The 23630-nt window shown below is 42.5% G+C and overlaps 1 protein-coding gene across 1 annotated transcript in view; it reads left to right on the top strand.

Moving 5' to 3' along the window:
- The window catches only part of LOC117475406 (adhesion G protein-coupled receptor A3), a 306450-nt gene extending 283372 nt beyond the window's left edge, over positions 1 to 23078 (top strand). Inside the window, 3 exon segments of the mRNA XM_034121560.1 lie at positions 20277 to 20372; positions 21493 to 21877; positions 21879 to 23078. Of these exon segments, the coding sequence (XP_033977451.1) occupies positions 20277 to 20372; positions 21493 to 21877; positions 21879 to 22907 (1510 nt within the window). The 3' untranslated portion in view covers positions 22908 to 23078.
- The last annotated feature ends 552 nt before the right edge of the window (positions 23079 to 23630 follow it).

Consider the following 23630-nt stretch of genomic DNA (forward strand, 5'->3'; position numbering starts at 1 on the left):
TGTTGCAAAGTCACTCAAAAACACATTTTAAAATTCTACAAATAAAAATGTCATAAAATAATTTAGAAACGTGCATTATAGAGGCTCACAATAAAGGACAAGTGAATACAAACAAAAAACAGTTACAGCAAAGAGAGTGAAGGGCAGATGAATGTCAGGATGAGGTGGAGGAGGAAGAAGGACGAAGAGGTGACTGACTTTAAACAACCTGTTACCATGGCGTCACCCCCATGCTATAACTAATTACCCCAATCACCCAGGAGGCTGCAGAGCCAGGGGCAATCACAAATCTAAATGCAGTTTGCCATTTGACCCGTTTTATTTCCTATTCGCTCAGACACACATCAGATTGAATTTGAGCTTTTTGTAATTTCCAACTCATTCTCCACCCTATTCCTTTTCTGCACCGTCACGACCTTTGGCATGTTTAAGAGGATCAGCTGTTGGAACCACACGGTGCTCTTCCTCTGCGGTGAAAGGTGCTGTGTGAGCTCTTCTCACTGCGGCTGCTGCAGAGCTGAACTCCAGAAGCTCCGAGCACAAATCCTTTTAAGGGACCGTTCGAGAGCCAAACTGAGGGCGTGGTGTGGCGAATGTCAGTTTGTCATTTTAAACCTTATATTTGTTTTGAAATGTAATTTCCTCAAAGCTATTGGAAGTTCCCTGTGCCCGTTAGGTTGCTTGATTCTTTTTTCTTGAATATTACGAAATATTTTGAAGCTGATTCAGCGAATGAACCAACATAAGAAAACGATTTAAACATGTGGAGTTACACTGCATATGAACCCCATATGGAATAATTGCTTTACGGTTTGCTTCCTTTTACGCTTATTCCATTGAATATCAGTTAGGTATGGGGGTTATTCCCTATCTGTATTCAAGAGCGTGGTCTTTACATTTGAGAGCATAGTTTATTGATTTCACAGTCAGATTATGTATTGCTTTCCCTCAAACCCTGTCCTCGCACTCAAATAGTGCCTGCTTGGACTTAGATTTGCTCTGCTTCTGCTCAAACTGTACGCTTACACTCAGATAAATTGCTGCTTGCACAGATTTCCCGTGTTCCAGCTTAAAACCTTCTCCTCGCACTCAGGCTGTTTCTGTGCGCTGGTCAAATGTCTGCTCTCAGATTTCTGCTCTGCGCACTTGGATTTTTTGTGCAACTACCCTGTCAAAATCTCTCAACCAATAGGAGGCCAGGTGTCCTTGCGGGTGCGTTCGCTTTACTTATTAGAGCGTCCCGTAAGGGCGGTTACTCTTTGGTTTATAAACTCCCGCCCTCCACGGCTTTATTACATGTACTTCACTTGATTCATTTACAACTTTTGGGGTAAAAAAGCACAGTTAATATATAAACTAAGCACAATCCGTCTAAAATAAGCCTATGTCTAAAATGGACAACATTGATTCTGCACTGCGGTCAACTCAGCCGTCTCTCTAGTTTTTTCTTTTCAAATCAGAAAAACATGCATTATGTAGGCTACTATGGGGGGACTTTGACAGAGGATTACTCACAAAGTACACAGTAAAAGTACTTCATTTTATTTCTGGTAGCAGTCAAACTAGTACCTACGGGACATGGAAAAAAGAAAAAAAAAAAAGAGAGAGAAAGAAACTTTCTCGTGCGCACGAGATACTAACCCGTTATCCCGACTTTTTTTTTTTTTGAGAAAGTTACCGTTGCGCCAAGGAGGAAGTGGAGCGCACAGGAGCAGCAAGTCCTCCAACTCATACGACCAAATAGGTTGATTGTTCAAGCACTTATTACGACCTATAATCACGTTTTAAAGTTTTCGACCTCTAGTGCTCCCGTCAGGGGCAGCGCCAGGCGGTAGCTTGCAGTTGCTACAGCAACACCAACAATTGGCCTAGCAACTGCTAAGCAACCCCAAGAAATGTATGTTTTTTTTTTATATATGTGAAATTCATCATTTGAAAAATGATTGATTCGAAAATGATATGCTACAGTACAGTACAAGTAGCCTACTTCTGGGTGTTTCATTCAAGCTCGGCTCCGTGTGTGTGGCAAGAGCGCACGAGTGAGCGAGCGAGAGAGAGAGAGAGCAAGATTGTTGTTGCTGCGCTAACGGATATTAGAAGCTGTTTCTACAACTAAGTGAAAGGAAAGTCCTCTCCTGTCAGATAACCTCAGCTCAGTGAGGTAAGGACTCTCTCAGTGTTTAGATAGTTAACTTTAGTCTAAGTTATCTCAGTGGGTCTCAAAACAGTTTGATCACCATTTATGTAAACAAGTATTTCCGAGGCACACCTTCATATGATCATTATAGTTAGGCTATAAAACAATAAGAGCATAAATGAAAAACCGGTATGAAATACTATATGACAGTAAAATAAGAATACAGTTTAAAAGGAGAGTGATTTGTAAAATATCCATAAAGAAATCTGCTTACAGTTCTGTTTCATATGGGTGTTGAGAGATGTATCCATAGATCTCTTAATTTTGCTCTCAAAGTGCACCAGATTGATGCTTTTAACTTCAATAATTTAACTTTAACTTCAGCCCTAGGAGGCTGGTCCGCCCCCCACTTATAAAAAATAGCACTTTACCCTTCCTATATGCCGTGAGCTGATTATCGAGCCTTCATTGTAACAGCCGCGGGTGTAGCCTACTGTATGTGCGTGTGGGGAGTGTTGCATAGAACATTTCACTGTAGCCCATATAGCTACCTTAATGGGAAACCCTACATGTTTGAGCACCCTCTATGAAGCGGCAAGCTACCCCACAGCACCCCCAACAGAAAATCTCTGGCGCCGCCCATGGCTCCCGTTGAATGCAAACGCTACGGAGGGTCGTATATTCACAAATAACCCTCTCTGGAGAATCCTAAAATGTAGGATAGTTAATTAAAATGCTTTTTGATTAGATTTCTAGCGGCTTTACAACAGGTTGTAAATATTCTATACAAGTAGGCAACACATTTATTTTCACATGAATGACTAGATATAACCTTCTCCAATCTAAAATGTAACTGACTGCACTAGTGTTCAGTTGGATTTGTATGTTTTTATAGCACTAAAGAATGAAGTGTATATGTTACTTAATTCTGATTCTAATAATTCTGTTTAAGAATACGAATATATGTAAAATGTTTATTTTGGAGACAGCTCCATCTTTGAACTCCTTTATAGTGTGAAAAGGAGATCACAACAGTAATAATGCTTTCATTATTTGAACACTTAGCAACAATGCCTTATAAAGAGCTCTAAAACATTCTCTTAATTGTATTTGATAGATGGTGAGCCTGAAACAAAACACAATGATGCCCAGAACAGTTCAGACTCAGAGATAGAAGAAAGGATAGAGACAGAATCTGAAAATGAGGAGAAAGAGACAGGAATTGAGAATGAAGAGATAGGAAGTGAGGACAAAGAGATAGGGATGAAGAGACAGGAATTGAGAATGAAGAGACAGGAACTGAGGACAAAGAGATGGAAGGGGAGGATATGAAGATTGAGAGGGAAGAGATGGAGAATGAGGCAGTAACATCAGAGTCCACAAGAGTGAAAGCACCTTCAGAATTTGTTTTTTGCCACAGCTACCAAACCCCATCCAGCCCATGTTCAGAAGAACAATATCAAGTACAATGAGGCCTTCGTCAAATGTTCAAACTCAATTGGACCCTGTCGTCCTCTGGTCCAGTTCCCAAAACATCAAGATGGGCGGTCTTTTCAGGGCCACTGGTATGATGAAAACACCTGGTTGGAGTATTCTCCACAGAATGATGCTATGTACTGCTTCAGCTGTCGCATTTTTATGAATGACGATAAGTACAAGAGTAGGTCTACAAGGAAGTCTGGAGGTGTAAACAGGTGGAGGCAGGCAAAAGTAAGAATGAAGGAGCACTGCTGCAGTGAATCGCACATGATTGGCATGACCAAGTGGAATAAATATAAGATAAATCCATTGAACATGGCTTTTGCAGTAGCAGATTTGCAGATGCAAGCAGCAAAAGAAAGAGAGAGGCAAAAAAACAGAGAGATCATCTTCCGGTTAATAGAGATCACATATCTTGCAAGACAAGGCCTTCAGGAGTAGAGATGAAAGGGGGGGGGGGTGCCTTTTTCCAGTTTAGAGCAATAGCCCCTCCAAATGTCTGTGCACGTCCCTTAATAACATTCGTTTTCTGGGCTCAATGTGTGTCGTGGCCGTTTTCGTTGCGTACAGTTTGAGCAGAAGCAGAGCAAATCTAAGTCCAAGCAGGCACTATTTGAGTGCGAGGAGAGGGTTTGAGGGAAAGCAATACATAATCTGAACGTGAAATCAATAAATTATGCTCTCAAATGTAAAGACCACGCTCTTGAATAAAGATAGGGAATAACCCCCATAGTTAGGTTCTAGTTCTAGGGAGACTGTTGCTCAGTGGGGTAGTGCACTGATCTTTGGATCAGGGGAGAGCAAGTTTGAGTCCCACTGCAGTCAGCATGTCGTTGTGTCCCTGGGCAAGACACTTCACCCCAAATTGCTCGCACGGGGATTGCGCACAGTATGTAAATCGCTTTGAATGAAAGTAAGGTGTAAGGTAATGTAATGAGGTTCCGTGCTGGTGCTAGTTTGGTACACAGTTGGTCCAACTTCCGAACCAATTTGCCAATCCACCGGCGTTCAGTACCGTCGCCACTGTCTGACTGTCACACACATATTTCCCTTTAAGTTAATATTTTTATGAGAAAATGATCCTACTTATTTATTCATTGCCTGAAACACCTCCATTGGACTCCTTTGTTTAGCTCTACAGTATAACATAGTGACATCACTATGTAACACTCGCACTTCTATTGGCTAGCGCTCCAACTACATTGCACGTGATAGGCTAAGTGCCGGGACATCTCTAAGCGGGTGACTTATGATCACAAGAGCCGGGGTCTGGACATAGCGCCGTTAATAAAGTTGATCTTGTATTAGGATGTTAGCATAGCCACCGATTATGTTAGCATAGCCACCGATGATGTTAGTGTAGCCACTGTGACTATTGGCATTTTTTATTGAATTTCTTTTCACAATTATCTTATTTTTCATAACAATTTGTAAAGCATGTAATGTGTTGATTGCACCTGATTACCAGTGTAAAAATCAACAGAAAAACTGTTATGCAGCTGTGTAAAATAGTCAATGTTAGCGAACGTGGTCATCAAAATATGGTGAAAAATAAATAGTATGTCACACATATGCCTGGCTCTACTGCTTCTATGAAAAATGTTGTACTCTTTGCCTTACTGGCGATGAGCTGCAATTGCTCAAAAAATGATATATATATATTCTTTTTTTATATATCACTATTCTGCAAAACAAGTACTTTTAGCTTTGGTACTCCGGTATGTTTTGATGCTAATACTTTTTTACTTTTTTTCAGTCAAATTTAGAATGCAGGACTAATATCTAAGTAGCATATGTCTGTCATTATTAAAACTGCAAACTGCTCAATAGCTCTTAAAGAATCAGTGAAAGTCGGAGAGGATAAGGATCTCTCAACTGTATAAGCAGCACTCTCATCGCAAAGCAAATCCTCAGACACCTTGGTGATTGGGGTTTTAAATATGGAACATTTTCGAGGCTCTCCCATCATGCACCGCTTGTGAATGAGATAATTTGTCTGGGTGCGGGCAGGGGGGGGGAGCCTGTGTGGCGCGGCAGGCGAGTTGATCCAGAGTGATTGACTGTAATGCTCCCTGTCAGACAGGCTCATGCAATGAGACTTAACAGCTGGAGACAAATCAATTTCCCCCCCCCCCCCCACTAACCAACCTCTTCCTCCTCATCCACCGCTCTGCCTGTCCCTCCTCTCCTGACAGCAACCAGTGTCGTATCCAGCAGACCATCACACTGACCTCTGTCAGAAAGTCTGCTCCACTGTGTTGGGCCAAACACCTTTAACACCTCTTAATGCTATTAACTGACAGTCATCTGGTGAGATTGCTGTGGATCATTCTTCTAAAGTAACACTTTCCTTGTATAAAATATCCAACATCTGTTGAATGCCAGCAGTTCCTGCCAGCTTTCAATATTGAAGAGGACATACAGTCCTTTCTACATTCTTTAATGTTCAAAACACTTTATTTTTCTCATACTGCCTGTGCTGCAGCACCTCTTTTCACCCTCTGTCTGAAACCAGAGCCCAGTCTGCTCTGTTGTAATTGGTTAACCGCTTAGACGATTTCAGTTGTATCCGCTAAAGTTCTTTATTGTATAGACAGTTCGTCCACACGAAGCCGAAACGGAGCCGCGGTTTCGGAGCCTGAAACCGATAAACCCAAAGTGGGTAAGTCTGGAGACGACACGCTTGCGGCTCCGTGTGTACGCCCTATACGATCTTTTCCTGAATCGACGACACCATAGCCCCGCCTCTCACCACCTCTGCCCATGCTCGGGGGGTCTTATTCGCTGCTTTTGGTGTATTTTGTGGCGGAAGTACAGCGCCACTTACAGGCCCGGCATATGCGTCTCCAGCGGTTTCGAGTGGTTTCGTTTGGACGGACACATTTCTTGAGCCGAATCCGTGTGGACGGAAGACTTTTTTGAAATCGACTTTGGTTCGAAATCGGTTTCGTCTCCGTGTGGACGGGGCCTTAGACTATCACGTACAATGTGATGAAGCACTAGCCAACTGAAGCCTGAACTCCCTCTGGAGGGAACACAGGGATTTAAGCCTTTGCAGACCATTTACATGCACACACACCTGTATAACACACTACAGGAAAGGGAAAACCCCACAAAGCATAATAGGGCCTTTTTAAGAATTCCAAACAGGCAAATTGACTGCCAAGAAGGCACAGTCTGAGAGACAGAATAAAATAATATTTCATCAGCTTTCCTCTGGCTGGGAAAGCTATGGAAAAGCTATTCTTAGATATATAAAAGGGAATTGGCTAGTATCAATGACTGCTGATGCATGAACTATGAGATATGTGTATTAAAAAATGAAAGGGTCTAGTGAAGTAGAATATCTCTCTGAAATTAGAAAATGACCCAAAGGAAAGAAGAACCTGAAATGAATGTAGCCCAATAGACACTTACATTTGCAGTTGAAGGGAAATGTTGTAGCTCAACCTTTTCGGAGAATAATCAAATTGGAAGACTGACGGCACTCTAATATGTGTCCGTCTGATAAAAGGCTACAGCTAGCAGCCAGTTAGCTTAGCTGGAAATAGGGGAAACAGCTAGCTTTGCTCAGTCAGGGAAACAATATTTGCCAGACCAAAAAATGGTGAGCTGCATAACTCCCCATAAAATCTTAACCTGTTTTTGATTGATTCAATTCAATATAATGTGTTATTAGTGCATTTGTAAAGTGCTGTTACCTTATGACGGAGCCAGGCTAACAGTTTTTCTTATTTTTGTATGCCAAAATAAGTTAGCCAGCTGCTAATGCTTTTATCATATCTATCTGCAATGGTTTCGATCTTCACAATGAACTCTCCGCAAGGAAGCAAATTAGTGTTTTTTGTAAAAGAGTCATTATCAATAGGCAGTGGGATGTCAATCGTTGATTTTTGGACTACAGCTTTGAAGCCATGAGTTTGGAATTTTGGCCAGAAATAACACAAAAGGGTGGAGCTTTGAGACATGTTTAGGCGACCAAACTTTTACAATTGACTTTAAATAACCAAACAAACACAATGAAAGGGTTAAAATTGTATTAAAAAAATGCGGACAAACACACAAACTGGACAACACTGTTTACCACCTGTCAATCCCAAAGTAGTATTATGATCTGAGTAAGACCCGGCTTTGTCATTGATTTTAGTCTAACTACGACTATAATTAGGAAAGTGAACATCATGCTGTATTGAAGAAGTCTAGAAATAACTGATTGACACCATAAACGTAACTGGAAAATGTTTAAGAGGACATATTATGATCATTTTCAGGTTTACTGTGACATGTCTCCATGCTTTAAAAGGGTGTTTATTTTTCTCAAACTGCCTGTGCTGCCGCACCTCTTTTCACCCTCTGTCTGAAACCAGAGCCCAGTCTGCTCTGATTGGTTAGCTGGCCGGCTCTTATGTGATTGGTCAACTGCCTAAAGACATATATATATATCACGTACAATGTGTTGGATCGCTAGCCGATAGAAGCAGTGGGTGTAGGAGAGAAACTCCCTCTGGAGGGAACACTTTTAGTCTTTGCAGACCTTAACTTGCATAGGAACCTATACACTGTAAAAACGGTTCCGATGGTGAAGTCAATAAAACTCTATTTTCTAATGTAATTTACTTGCCCTAAATTGATGTACATGTTTTAAGAACTCATTAATTTATAAATTAATAGTCACATTTTCTGAACTTTCTTATAAATACGTTTTGGAAATGCTTTTGTCAACGCCACGGTCATGCCACGCCCTCAAACGAGAATACCGCGGTGTGAGACTTCCTGTTCCTCTTTACAGCGATTCTTCGGCAGCTGTACATGTGTTTGCATCTGAACTACTTCAAATCATCGTAAAACAAGTAAGCACCACCTGAGTTATTAATTACTGCTTTTTAACTAGCAAGTGTTATTTACTTTTCTTGTATTCACTGTTTCGAACATTTTAATGCATGCCAGCGCCATTACTGCTGTTAAAGTTAGACTCAGCCCTGTCATGCTCATGTAGTCTATTTTTTCGCGCAAATGGTGTTGGGCAAAATGTTTGCATCAAGTGCTTACCTACACAATTCTGTTAAAAGTGGTTAAGTTAAGAGTACGTATTAAGAATCAACTCTGCAAACTGTTCCCCTATGCCGCTCTAAGCGTAGGCCGGGCTCCGTCATGCGGCCGCGGGGCTCAGAGGCTCTGCTTGATCATGTTGTGCGGTAAAATACCTCCGCTAAAACTATTCCCAACTACTTTATAACCCAGCGGTTATGTAAGAGTAAGCTAATAATGCGCCTTTTTGATATGAATTCCTCTGTATGTATTTCACCGTTTGTTTTACTGTGAGCTATTTATTATATTTCTACAATCTAGATGTGTACCCAATTTAAACTCATTGTCTGCAGTGACAGCATCGAGTTGTTATTATACAAAATGAAGTGCAAACTATATTTTTCATGCTTATGCATATAGAGTCAAATCCATGTTTGAATCTGCAGGAGAGTTTACGTTAGCTCTCAGTAGCCAGTGACGGAAGTGCCATATGACTTCAGTTAAGGTGCATTCAGACACAATTCAGTAAAAGTGTGTATTGGGCGAGGAGGCATGTTTAACGTCAGCAAGATGTGTTCAATGTAGTACAGTAAAATGCAGTCTTTAGCGAGAAATATCAATAAATACAGTTGTATTAAGGAGATGTTTTACTACAACATAAAGTAGATATTAGACAGTATGCAAACGAGATAAAGGAGTGTATATTGAAGTAATTAGGATCTGCTGTGTAGAGAATCATGGAATTTTACTGGTATCTACCAATACCATCCTTAATAAATGCCATCCTTATAAATGTATATAAATACAATACCGTTTTAAATTATACTTGTGTTTTAATGTTTGATTCCATTAATTGAATTAAAGATGTTTTAATGAATTCTACTGAAATGATTGTTACATTGTCATCATGTAACTATTTTGTTCTTTTATTTGCCTCCCCAGAAAACAGTCACACCTCCTCTTGAAGACATTTTGCCTCCTGCTATCGACTTCAGGTTCACATTAGGTAAGCCCTTGAGTGTGTCAGACTAAAGTTGTTGTTTCAGAGGTTAATTCAAGACGTGTTATGTTTACATTCTAATATAATGAGCATCAGGTAAACGTACCCATTTCTATTTTTTGAATCACAGATGGGATGGAGATGTAAACTATGCAGCACTAGTGTCACCACTAAAAGTGATATTTTAAAACATTATCGACTCCATCATGGAACCTTTGGACAGAAACGTGACTTGCCCTGCATTCATGTAGACTGGCCTGCGCTCTCACTTATCAAGATAAAAGTTGAAATAATCATCTGTTCTTATTTATTCTAGGACCCATGTGCCACTTTATATACATCTCTGAGCATGAGGTGGGGTTAAAAAGAAGTAGTTGGACATTTTATGAACTATATCAATATCATGACTATGTGGTTCATTTTCTTGCAAACCAGCCTTTTTTTTGATAGCTTGAACCCCTTGTAATGCATGTGAATAGCACCTCTGTTACCGTCTGTTAACAGCTAATGTAAACTGGATCGTTATGTTTTCAAGACAGATTTGATTTTTCTTGTTGAGGAAAACACATGGTGTGTCCTGATTTGTACTCAATTTAGTGTTTCGTTTGTATACAGGGAACAGCAGAGGTCGAAGTGCAACAGGCTCGTGATGCACAGCATGAAGTTATACATTGCCCACGAGCCAGATGCAGTTGGAATAACCATCAAGTAATAACCATGTGTCTCCATGTATGTTAATGTGTTGTGCTTTTAAACAAACTTGTTACTGTTTTATGAAAACTGTTTTGAAATAATCCAATTTTAATAAAATGTATTAACATGTCCATAACGTTCCCTTTTTTAAATCTATTTGTTTAATCTGCAATGTTTCAATGCTATCAAATATTTAACCTGTTAAGCCCGAGAGACCCCGGTACCGGGGCACTGCCGCAACATCTTGCAGGAAACAGTGTCTGAGGGCATGTTCATTTAATAAACTATGAATGTTTTATATCCATGTAATGGGAAGAAACTCATCTAACTGATCATTTTTTTTTTTTTTGTAAAAGAAAACCCACTATGCTAACACTGAGCCTCTGAATTAGCAACGAGCGAAAAATGCTAACACCTTACTGCACCGAAAATCACTCAAAAAACCTTATTATTTATCTCTTCTCTACATCCATGACATCGTTTCACATCGTGAGGTGACACAGAATCGATGGACACCCACATTATCACTGAATTATACGAATTTGCGACGTTATAAGCAAAAACAGACATCAAAACAGGTGACGCTAGGTAGCTAAAAATGCTAACATTTTTACCTTGGCTCTGTAGTCTCTCCAAAGTGGTCTTCAATGGCATTACAACGATAAAGATACTGCTGAAGTTAATCCATAGGTTAATCCAATGTGTCTGTGTCCCTTTGAAATGATTTCTGATAATCCATAAGCATTAAAACTGCTTTTCCGTTTCCAGATGTCAAAGCTAGAGATAGGTTCACTCTGATGCAAAATTACATGCGCAAAGCCCCCACCTTTTCTCTTCACAACGTGTGTGTGTGGGGGACTCCCCCTTCGATTCTATTGGCTCTAACGGTCAGAAAGAGGTGTCAACCATCAAAATCGAGCAAGGGGGGCCAGAGATATGGAAAATCCACCCAAATGACCCCAGAAGTGGTTTCTTTTTGCTAAATCTCTCTAAAGGTCAAATGTCACTTGTTTTGCATCAATCTTGATACAGGGTACTTATTATATGTTGTACTTTGGATTCCTAAAGCTTTTAGTCTACCTTACCATCATCCAAGGGTGGTTTTCACTATAAGTAAAAAAAAATTGTTGGACGGACACTATCATTTACAGTTTTTTACTATGTAAAATCTGAATTTTCTTTAAAATAAAAAACATCTATATTGATTCTGACTTTTCTACATCCAACTCACAGGTTTATCATTACTTTGAGAACAAAGATTATTAATTTAACCCTTTTAGAAGGGAAGACATGGTCATTTGCTCTGGGAATGTCATTTTCGAGCCTGAGACCTGAAAAACAGGCTCAGGGCTTAACAGGTTAAAGGGTTGGATTGGAATCAGGAAGAGTTTGTCGTATATAGGTTCCGGCAACTCAATTGTGTTTTATCATTTACTTTATTTATTCTTGTCTTATGTGGTTCTTAGCAGATTGTTATTTGCATTGGTTACACTTAATATCTTGGCTTTTAATTGTAGGCTCAACTCATCTTTTCACATGCAGAAAAAATCACATTAGTGTGTTTACCCAACTCCTATAATTGCTTGGAAACTGTTGACACATTGTTTTTAAGTTTTAGCAAAGTAACACATTCTTGAGTAGAGGAAAACTAAAAAAGTACGTTTCACCAACTCAAAAAATGCAAAAGTTGACTAAACTCTTAAAATTGCTGGGAAACTGTTGACACATTATATATATTTTTTTTACCAAAGCAACAGTTTGTACAGTGTATAACACACTAAAGGGTAAGGGAAAACCCCAAAAAGCAGCTTAGGTAATGAATGAATAAGTGGGATAATATTCTCATTGACTTCAATACAATCAGAGCTTTGGCATCGAGTTTAGTTGCCCCCTGCTGGTCATTATAAATAATGCATGTTAAAGGCCCTACAAATATGGTTTTAATTTCATGCATGGAGTTGTCTCGCCATTGCTTGGATACAAACTCACTATAGACTTTCTGTTAGTATATAGTCCAGCTTTAACCATACACCTCTGCTCTGTGCTGGAGCTATACGACCATCTGTTGTCCCCATCTGGGCTATATATATCCTGGAGCAGGAGAAAGAGAAAAGGACAGTGCAGAGGAACAGGGATGGGGGGGGGGGAGTCGCTGTGTAGCTGCTGGCTAAAAGGCACTTCAGGGTCTATTTATATCAGATGATTGCTGTTCCTAAACTCACTCAAACTCTGCATACACAGACATTTAGTTTGAAGGCCTTTTTCTAATAGAATGTCCAACAAAAATGACAAACTGTGTTCAACGTTGTTTTCCCACATAGTGAGTGCAATCATTTTAATGTGAATAGTTTGTTGCATAAAGGCAGAGCAGCATGTAGATGGTAATTTGATCACAGATGCTCTTTTCTTTTTATATGTGTGTGTGGTTTATTGGACATAGGCCTGCAGGAGAGACAAGCAGGCTTTCCTAGAGGGGATAAAGGAGAGCGAAGCTTATAAAGCGCAGGGTGCTTTAAAATCCACTAGTTCTTCTCATTTATGCTTATCTGGCTGACGGCTGTGTAAATGGCTTTCTGTTGAAGGAGAGTCCCCTGGGGGAACCGTTCCACTCAGAGACAGTGACAGGCCGGTAATGCCGCCTCGCCAAACCCCCCCCCTCCACACCTCCATCCACCCAAACACCCCTCGCCAAACCAGCCCAGACAAACATCTTGATTGTAATTGAATTTTTGGGACGGGTGCTGTGTGACGAGGACGGATTGGGAGAGAGAGACGGAGAGAGAAGGGAAACTGAGGAGGAAGATGGAGTGATGGAAAGGTTGGAGCAGTGACAGGGGTTGAGATTGAACTGGATGGAAGAGGAAATAGCATGTTGTATAGGAAAGAAAACGACAAGGACAGAGAGGGAGCTGCTGGGGAGAATCTTTGTTCCTGTGCTGAATTCCTAAAGCTCATGAAATGTACTACATACCTGCCCCTGTATTATTGAGTCATTCTTAAAGGCCCTATTGTGTTTTTTAGGGTTTTCTCGTTCCCGTAGTGTTTTCTATAGGTTTTTGTGCATGCAAATGGTCGGCAAAGGCTAAAATCCCAACTGTTACATTTACCTATGTTTTTTATGTTGTATAACTAAATGGGAAAGTCTCGTAGGCTTGTTAGGGACCTTATATCAGGCTTCAAACCAGAAACACCTTTAAAACCATTGAATTCTAGACTAAATGGTAAAATGCTTAGTCTCTAAGGCCATATGTACACGGGAACGTTTGCGTTTATGCACAGTATGCGCTTTCAAAAAAGTCTTCCGTTCACATGCATTCGTTTCATTTAACGTGTTTGTTCAAACGAGACCGCTGGAAACGCTGTAGTACATATGCCGGGACTGTAAGTGGCGCTGTACTTCCACACGAGACCGCTCGAAAGCGCTGGACACGCTGTAGTACATATGCCGGGACTGTAAGTGGCGCTGTAACTTACGCCACAAAATACACCAAAAGCAGCGAAGAAGACCCCGGAGCAGCCCCGCAGCAATGTTGCCATGGCTACCCTTCTGTTTATGCCCCGTGGTGGATTTAGCAACATGTAGTAGTTCATGTAATTCTCCATGTCCACTTGTTGCTGATGGTTGTGGTAGAGGAGCTGTAGATTTTGCACTAACACATGTAGCATGGTCGAGCTGTAGATGTTGTACTAACATCTGTAGCATGGTCAGTAGCAGTAGCACTAGCAGTAGCTACTGACAGTAGCTACTGGCCATGCTACAGCAGTGAGCAGCAGAGGCGGGGAGAGGTGGGGCTATCGTTATTTTTTCAGGAAATATTCGTATAGAGGCGATTACACGGACTCGTTTGACCCCCCAGAGCGTTTCGTTTGCAAATCTATCCACCTTGGGACCCGTTATCGTTTGTGGGGTCCGTTTGTTACGGCCTCGTGTAAATAATAGGGCTATACGTAAGAGAAACTATGCAGATACAAGTGTAAAGGGCCCCTAAGACTCTATGAGCAGCTTGTTGCAAATGAACCCTTACATTCATGTCTGAACACATTATGGAAAGGAACCTTAGGATAAAATACACGTTTTACTCTACCTTAGGCTTATTCCGTTCATGTGACTTGTGGGCGTAGGTAAAGGTCGGAAAGTGAATGACTTTTGTCAGAGTTTGTTGCATTGGCGTAAAGGAAGATTATACTTCTTCTCTAATAGAGTTTCAATGTTAGGGTTGAACATAGCTTGTTCAGACAAAGTGGAAGCACATGAGATTTGGTTAGATATAATAACAAACAGACAGGATCAAAATAAATGTAAAGAAACATTTTGTATTTCTCAGTAGGCTGCTTTCGATGTCTTCAGACACCTTTAATAACAATCTAAGACTGTCCGTGGCAAAAACAAGCACTTCCACTGGATATACATTGACGGTGCGCAATGGCCCAAAGCAATTACAATGCAGCCTGTTTAGCAGATGCCGTCTGCAGCGCTTTCCCTAAACACTGGACCAATTGTTTTAAAGAGTGGTGTCCCCATTAGTCACTTTGACACAGAACAAGGTAAAACAGGGCCCAGCTTGAAAAATACCTCAGTAACCCTTTGAGAGCATCTCAGAGAAATAGCCATTTTTCATCCAAACTTTCTGCCATTGTTCATTTATCATTTGTCAGTCTGCTGCTCACCTTACTTCACATTCTGATTCACTGCCCTTCCTTTTTATGTTTAATTTTATCTTGCAGATGTGCACTGTTGTCTGAAGATAATCACAACCAATGCATTAAAGGACAGTCACTTGCTCTACAGAACAAAATAAGCTTCCAATTGATCAAATGTAACACTTTACACTGAATCCAAGAGATGTTGTAACCGGTAATCAGGTGTCCTCCGATCCAGTGGTGGCTTGACGGTCAGTGCAGCTGTGAGTTTCCATGTGATACAAAAACTCCAAAGGGTTTATTTCATCCCACATTTACTAATAAAGGCCTTTTTTGTAATTCTTCAAAGCAAACATACAATGTGATTGGTCAATCACTCATATCCTCATTCATATAGCCTTGTTATTGTGCAACCATTAAATATGATGTCTTTCTCTCTATTTTCCCTATTTCATATATTATATTTAATTTGAAGGGAACCTCTTGTGCTTTTTGAGCTTTTCCCTTTCATTTAGTGTCTTATAAAAGTTTGTGTGCATGTAAATGGTCTGCAAAGGCCAAAATCCCAAAGTTCCCTTGAGTAATCTGTATAGGTCCTATGCATGTATGTATTTGTGTATGTGTGTGTAGACGAGTGGGAAACTACATTTCCCCTTGGGGATTAGTAAAGGATCATCTTACAGTATCTTATCTCTAAACAGTTGACCAATCACAACAGAGCTGGCCAGCTAACCAAGACATGTCACATCTTGTGAAAGTTCAAAACACATGCATATACAGTACATAAGCACTTTGACAAAATATGGCATAAGATGGAAAATGCTGAATTACCGTAATTTAAAGTGGACCTATCATGCTATATTTGAATAATATAGTGTAGGACCATACTTATACTTTTTTTTTTTCAAAATACCAAACAGATCATGCATTTTAGCCATGCCTCATTTCGCTCAATTTGAAAAATGTTAGCTCTGTTTTTGCAAGGGCTGATTCTGTGAGAACAGCACCATCTACAGGCCTCGCATATGTACTACAGCGTCTCCAGCGCTTTCGAACGGCAATGGCCGTGTCTGTCTCCTCCTGATTGGTGGAGTTGGCCCAATAGCCGTAGCGCCACTGTCCTGACGTCAGGACAGTGTTCAAATCTGGATCAGTTTTTATCAGATCCGTTGCAGCCCCTTTTTTAGAGATTTGGGTATGGAGGAAAATAGAGAGGGTTGTGTTTTCTGACACTTGGTGAGTTCCCTGGAACACCGGGGACACATATTCATGTATAAAAGACGTACAAAAGTGCATTTGGACATGTGATGCGCCGGTGAAGATGGCCGCATTGTCTTTGTGCTCCTCTCCAACTTTGCCCATTTTCGTATTTTGTACATATTTCTTTTACTTTTGCCGTTTTACTTTTAACATGGTTCGCAACATGCTAGCCGACCGCACCTACTCTGCCATACAATATAGCAGAGAGGAACTTTTCCAATTGCGAAACTTCGTGGACAATATTAACCCTCCGACAGACAATGGAGATTCACCATGGCTACCTGTTGCTGTTCTACCTGAGAGACGCAAGAAGAAGACAAAGCGAGGATGCCGGGCCGGGTTGCTGGTCAGACTAAGAAAACGTGAGAATCGGCCCCCTCTTCCGAGTATTCTTCTGGCTAATGTTCAATCCATTGAAAATAAGCTAGATGAACTCAGAAGCCGGATTGCTTTTCAACGGGACATTAAGAACTGTAACGTGTTAATTCTCACTGAGACTTGGCTCAACCCCGCTATCCCGGACTCCGCTATTGTCCCTGACGGATTCTCTATTTTTCGTCAGGACCGGACTGCAAACTCGGGGAAAAGTAAGGGAGGCGGTGTGTGTGTAATGACTAACAACAACTGGTGCTCAGATGTGAAGATTATTTCATCGGACTGTTCCGCACAGCTAGAGCACCTCATGATCTCATGTCGGGCCTTCCATCTGCCGAGGGAATTCACATCTGTTGTGATAACAGCAGTGTATATCCCGCCGCAGCCACTCGCCGACAACAACACGGCACTCGATCAGCTGTTTGGGTTTATTGATAAAACCGAGACTTCACGGCCAGATGCGGCGTTCGTTGTGGCCGGAGATTTCAACACCGCCAACATGAAGAAGGTTTTGCCAAAATATTACCAACACATCAACTTCCCGACGCGCGGGGGAAACATACTGGACCATGTTTATTCCCCTTTCCGGAATGGATATAAGGCTCTCCCTCGCCCTCCCTTCGGCAAATCAGACCATATCTCACTACTGTTGTTGCCTGCTTACAAGCAGAAACTTAAAAGGGACAGACCGATAACAAGGACAGTACAACGATGGAGCGAGGAGTCAGATTCAGCACTGCAGGATTGCTTTGCATCTACGGATTGGAGTGTGTTTGAGGACAATAACATCAACACACACACGGACACTGTCATCTGCTACATTGGGAAATGCATCGATGACGTGGTACCGAAGGTTTCTGTACGGACATTCCCAAATCAAAAGCCCTGGGTAAACGGTGAGGTGCGCGGCAAACTGAAAGCGCGCACTCTCGCGCACACAGCGGGAGATTTGGAGGAGTACAGGAAGTCTAGGTATGATCTCCGGAGAGCAATAAAAAATGCAAAGAGACAGTACAAAGAGAAGGTGGAATCTGACTTCAAAGGCTGTAACACTAGGAATATGTGGGCGGGACTAAGGACAATGACTGACTACAAAGGAGCAGCGGGGGGTGCTGCGGGAGTGTCTGCGTGCGCATCTCTCCCAGATGAGCTAAACAGTTTTTTTGCACGCTTTGAGAGCAGCCAGGCTGTGGAGGTACAGAGGGACCAGGAGCTACACTGCCCTTTTGTTTTAAATAGGGCAGATGTGTGTAAATCCTTTAAAAGGGTTAACCCACACAAGGCTCCTGGACCTGATGGCATCCCTGGCCGTGTTCTCAGGGTGTGTGCAGTTCAGCTGGCAGAGGTGTTCACAGACATCTTCAACAGGTCCCTGCTGCAGTCTGTAGTCCCCACATGTCTTAAACACTCCACCATCATTCCTGTCCCCAAAAAGACAATCATCACCTGCCCCAACGACTAACCGCCCAGTAGCACTCACCTCCATCATAATGAAGTGCTTTGAGCGGTTAGTCAAAATTATTCATCACCTCCTCCCTCCCTGAATCTCTGGACCCCCTGCAGTTTGCCTACAGAGCAAACAGGTCCACAGACGACGCCATAGCCCTCACCCTCCACACTGCCCTCTCACACCTGGACCCGAAGAACAGGAACACATATGTGAGAATGCTGTTCATTGACTACAGTTCAGCATTCAACACCATTGTGCCCTCCAAGCTGGCCATCAAGCTCAGAGACCTCGGGCTCAACAGCGCCCTCTGCGACTGGATCCTGAACTTCCTGACGGGCAGACCCCAGGCAGTGCGGGTGGGAAACATCACATCCTCCACCCTGATTCTTAACACCGGTGCCCCTCAAGGCTGCGTGCTCAGCCCTCTCCTCTACTCTCTGTTCACCCACGACTGCGTGGCCACACACAGCTCCAACACCATCGTGAAGTTTGCTGATGACACGACCGTCATCGGCCAGATCACAGACGATGACGAGACGGCATACAGAGAGGAGGACGAAAACCTGACATCTTGGTGCCAGGAGAACAACCTCCATCTCAACATCAGCAAAACAAAGGAGCTGATTGTGGATTACAGGAAGCAGCAGGGAGAGGGACACGCCCCCATCGCCATCAATGGGACTACGGTGGAGAGAGTCAAAAGCTTCAGGTTCCTTGGGGTCCACATCACTGAGGACCTGACATGGTCTCTTCACACCACCACCATCACCAAGAAAGCTCGACAGCGGCTCTTCTTCCTCCGCAGGCTGAGGAGGTTCAAAATGGATTCCAGGATACTCTGCAACTTCTACAGGTGCACGATAGAGAGTATCCTCACTGGCAGCATGACGGCCTGGTACGGCAGCTGCACCGACCTCGATCGTAAGGCTTTACAGAGGGTGGTGAAAACTGCACAGCACATCACCAGGACGGAGCTGCCATCCATGGAGGACCTTTACTCCCAGCGGCTCAGGAAGAAATCACTACGGATTATCAAAGCCCCCCATCACCCCAGCCACAAACTGTTCTTTCTGTTGCCGTCTGGCAGACGTTACCGCAGCATCCGGGCAAGGACAAGAAGATTCGGAGACAGTTTCTTCCCGCGGGCAGTGAGACTGTTAAACAATTGAACTGTTGAAACAACATCAAACATTCAACTGCTACTCAGTAGTATGTATCTAATACCTAATATATATATATCATTCCAATAACTTGTATATAGACTCATACTGCACTATTCCACATCATAACTTTATTTCATTTTTATAACTATTACTATTTTTGTATTGCTCTTGCTCTTATTGTTATTATGTTATGTTATTATGTTGCATTGTTGGAGAAGCCTGTGACATAAGATTTTCAACTGCATAATTACTCTGTAGCTATGTCAGATTGACAATAAAGAACCTTGAACCTTGATTTTGCATGATAGGTCCCCTTTAAGTGATCCACGTTTGGTTACGATTGGTTGTTTCGCAAAACGGCTGAATGGTGCATCACTTTAAATGCTGCGGCTGCAAAGAATAGTGACACAGCATTATCTCCTTTTCTCTCTTAAAGCATGATCATGGTGTATCCTTTTGCTTAGGATACACCAAAGGACACAACAAGGGAAGTATTGAAGCTCCTTTCCTACCTAGAATTTCAACAGCTCTTATCATGGCTGCCACTTTGGGGTCATGTCCCTCCATAAGGAACCTTCCTGAGTAAAAAATAAAAGACTATTCGCCACCCAGGTTTTCCTCACGTATCAGGAGCTGTTATGATCAGCAGATGGTGTAAATCGCAGCAATGAGTACTGACAAGTCCATCGTGATTAAATCGACAGGAAACAGATTTGTTTTCAGAGTACATTTCTCACTTTGGTTTGTGGCAAAGAAAACAAACCGTAGGTGTGATCGCACCAGGAGAGTGTGATCACAAACACGTTGACAAGTCATATTGGAGGAAAGTATAGGGAATGGATATCCTGAAAATATGTTTCTGTGCCTGTAGCTCAGTGTCATAGTGTGTTTGTTGTCTATAATCTTCTTTGTTTAAAGGGGTTTTGTGTTTTTCTGTTTGTCTAAAACAATTGTTCAGCTGACTGTAGTCCTGATGTGCGATATAGGATTTGCTATTGCCTTATTCACTCTAACATTCTTTTATTTTCTATTCTCTCTGTCACCTCACAGATTTTATTTAGTCAGCGGTGGAGTGCCCCTCATCATCTGCGGGGTCACGGCGGCCGTCAATATAGACAACTATGGCAGCGGGGAGCAGGCGCCGTAGTAAGTCCTCCATTTGCTTCTGCTCTCAAGGTTAAATTACACACTCTGCTGGCAGTGGTGAGAGAAACAAAGTACATGCACTCGTGTATTGTTCTATAGGGCTGTTTTGACATACTTGTGCTTGAGTATTTATTTTGTATGCTACTGTACATATACTTCTACTCCCAGGCAAATATTTAACTTTTTATTCCATTACAGTTTTTTAACACTTTGTACGTACAAAACACAAAATACTCAATATGATTTGAGGCAGTATTGTAATACCCAGTATTTAAAAAAGTATCTGAAATTGGCTTAACTTTGACAAACCACAACATTAATACTATATGACACTGTGAACAGAGCCGTTCTTCCTATTTAGTACTTTTGATACTTGAATTACATTTGAATGTAATTCATTCTGAACTTATACTAAAGTATAAAACTAAGATAAATATCTAAGAACTTCATGCACCTCTGTCTGTTGGTGCTTTTAAAAGAAGTTTCAAGCATGCTTGTACATGTGGTTGTATAAATGCTTTTGAAATGTGTGGGTAACGCTGCATTTTGGGGTCTTGTATGAGCATTTATTAACTAATAGGATAAGTGATAAGTAATAATACAAAAGGGTTGATGAACCTTAAGGTAGGGCATTGTTCTCACTTCAGAGCTGCAAAAAGAGGTGAATAGTCACGTAGTTATAAATACATAATAAAGTATGTATCACTCTAAGTAGATAAGAGTTAAGGTATGACATCATAGGTCTGTAAGTCAAACTAAATAAATGTGGTTTTATTTGCGATGTAAAAAATTATAAAACCTACAAATGTTTTATTAGCGGTTAGAAATACCTTATAATCCAACAATAAACATATTATCATACTATTATTTAGTATTTTTAACACATTATAATGTTAATAAGCATTGTGTAAGGACTTTTAAGGACCCTATTATATATTAACCACTATATAGGTATATTATGTTGTACTTACTATATTATGCTTGTAAGAAGTATCTTTATACAAAGCAAAACATGTAAACCTATGTTATTGAGTTTATATAATTCAGTTTATTAGTTCTTTTGAAAAATGTAAACATAAATCAAAGTATTAAAATGCACGGGTGTTCTTGTGTGTTGCAGCTGCTGGATGGCGTGGGAGCCCAGCCTGGGAGCCTTCTTTGGCCCCGTGAGCTTCATCATCCTGGTGACATGCATCTACTTCCTGTGCACCTTCATCCAGCTGCGGCGACACCCCGAGAAGAAGTACGAGCTGAAGCAGCTGACGGAGGAGCAGCAGAGGCTGGCCGCCGTCGACGTGCCCACCCACTGCCACCAGGGAGCCGAGCCGGGGGCCCTGGTGGCCCCGTCCGGTGGGGGCCACTGCCCCGCTGGCTGTCCGGGGGTTCCCATTAACCCTGCGCTGCTGGCCAATGAGCACTCCTTCAAGGCTCAGCTACGAACGGCGGCCTTTACCCTCTTCCTGTTCCTGGCCACCTGGACGTTCGGGGCCCTGGCCGTGTCGCAGGGGCCACTTCCTGGACATGATCTTCAGTTGCCTCTACGGTGCCTTCTCCGTCACCCTCGGCCTCTTCATCCTCATCCATCACTGTGCCAAGCGCGACGATGTTTGGCATTGCTGGTGTTCGTGTTGTCCCGGACGAAATGCCGAAGCCCAAGGGGCCCCTCAGGCGCGACCTAAAGTCAATGTGAATGGAGACACCCCCGGGCATGGCCACGGTCACAGCCACTGCCACCATGACTCTCCGTGTCACGGTAAAGCAGTGATAACCTGCAGTCATGGCGGTTTAGCTCACTGTAAACACGCCGCCCTCCCCTCCTTGCAGAACCATGTGACGTGCCTGGCGCCGGTGGCTCCGTGCTGCGCGGCGATGCACAGCCAGCAGCTGATGGATGAGGAGCCCGCGGCGACACACGTGCTGCTACACGCCGACCCGGAGGGGTACCGGCCGGGGATCCAGCTGCACCCCTGCCTAAAGAGCAGCACCAGGACTAAAAGCCGTCACTTCGGCCGCCGGGCCGGTGCTTGCGGGGCAGCAGGCGAAAAGGAGTACGCCTATCACATCCCCTCCAGCGTGGACGGAGGCAGCATGCACAGCTCACACACTGACAGCCCCCACAGCACACACGAGCGCCACGCCCACATCTGTCCACACCTGGCCCACGAAGGCCACCACGACGGGCATCACACGTGCCACTGCGCTGCCACCGCCGCCGCGCACGAGGCCCTGGTGTGCCATAATCCCTGCCACAGGCATATCTGCTGCGCCAAGGCTGACCTTTTCCCCTCCCTGTGCCCAGCAGAGGCGGGCGACACGGGCATCTTCCTGTGTGGTTGCGGCAAAGTGGCCGAGCCGGACCCGATGGCGACACATCACCATCTGGAGATGCACGCCCCGCGCAGACAATCGTTCCCTCAGAACCCGCCCAATCAGAATGGGATTCTAAAGGGGGGCCTGCAAGAAGGACTCCTGTACGGCTCGGACAGCACGGGGAATATACGCACGGGGCCCTGGAAGAATGAAACTACTGTGTAGTGTGGGAGATGGGCGACTCCATGCCCAGTCCTGCCTAAAATAAACCCTTTCTAGAATAAAAAAAAAAGGAATTTAACATTTTAAACATCACAATCAGCGTGGGATATTTTTATTTTAATGTCCTCATGTTTCTATGTGTGCTGTTTTACTGTACAGAAATCATGTAAATGCTCATTGAAGAGCCTCCATACACTGAACAGATTCTCCTCCATAACACCATCAGATTTAATTGAAGGTTGTTCAGTATCACTACAGATTTCTCTATCTCTATAAATATATATAGATATATAGATATATACAAGAAAATGAATGGTTGTATGTATGAATATGTGTGTTCGTGCTCAAAGGCAACACGCTGCAACATTTTCTTTTACACTTCCAATCTCAATCCATCGAATACTTTACGATGACAGTCCTCCAGTACTTTAAAGAGCTCTCCACATCCATGTTTTAGACGACAACTAAACCAGCAATTTTAGACTTCATGGGTATTTTTGAAATCCAGTCAAGCTACTGTGAACATACAAAGATACCGTTGCTTGTAAGAGATGTGTGGATGCTAGTTTAAGTTGTAAAGCAACAGAAAAAGAGAAGTGAAGTTAAGAATCCTTTTTAAAGCCGGTATTGATGTCAGTATGATGTCTTCACTGTTGTATTTATTTTTTCTCGAAAGAAGTAAATAACAGCAGTATCAAAAGGAACAGCGTCGGCCATTGTGAATAG

This window comes from Trematomus bernacchii, unplaced genomic scaffold (assembly GCF_902827165.1).
Source record: "Trematomus bernacchii unplaced genomic scaffold, fTreBer1.1, whole genome shotgun sequence".
In the NCBI taxonomy this organism is placed as follows: Eukaryota; Metazoa; Chordata; class Actinopteri; order Perciformes; family Nototheniidae; genus Trematomus; species Trematomus bernacchii.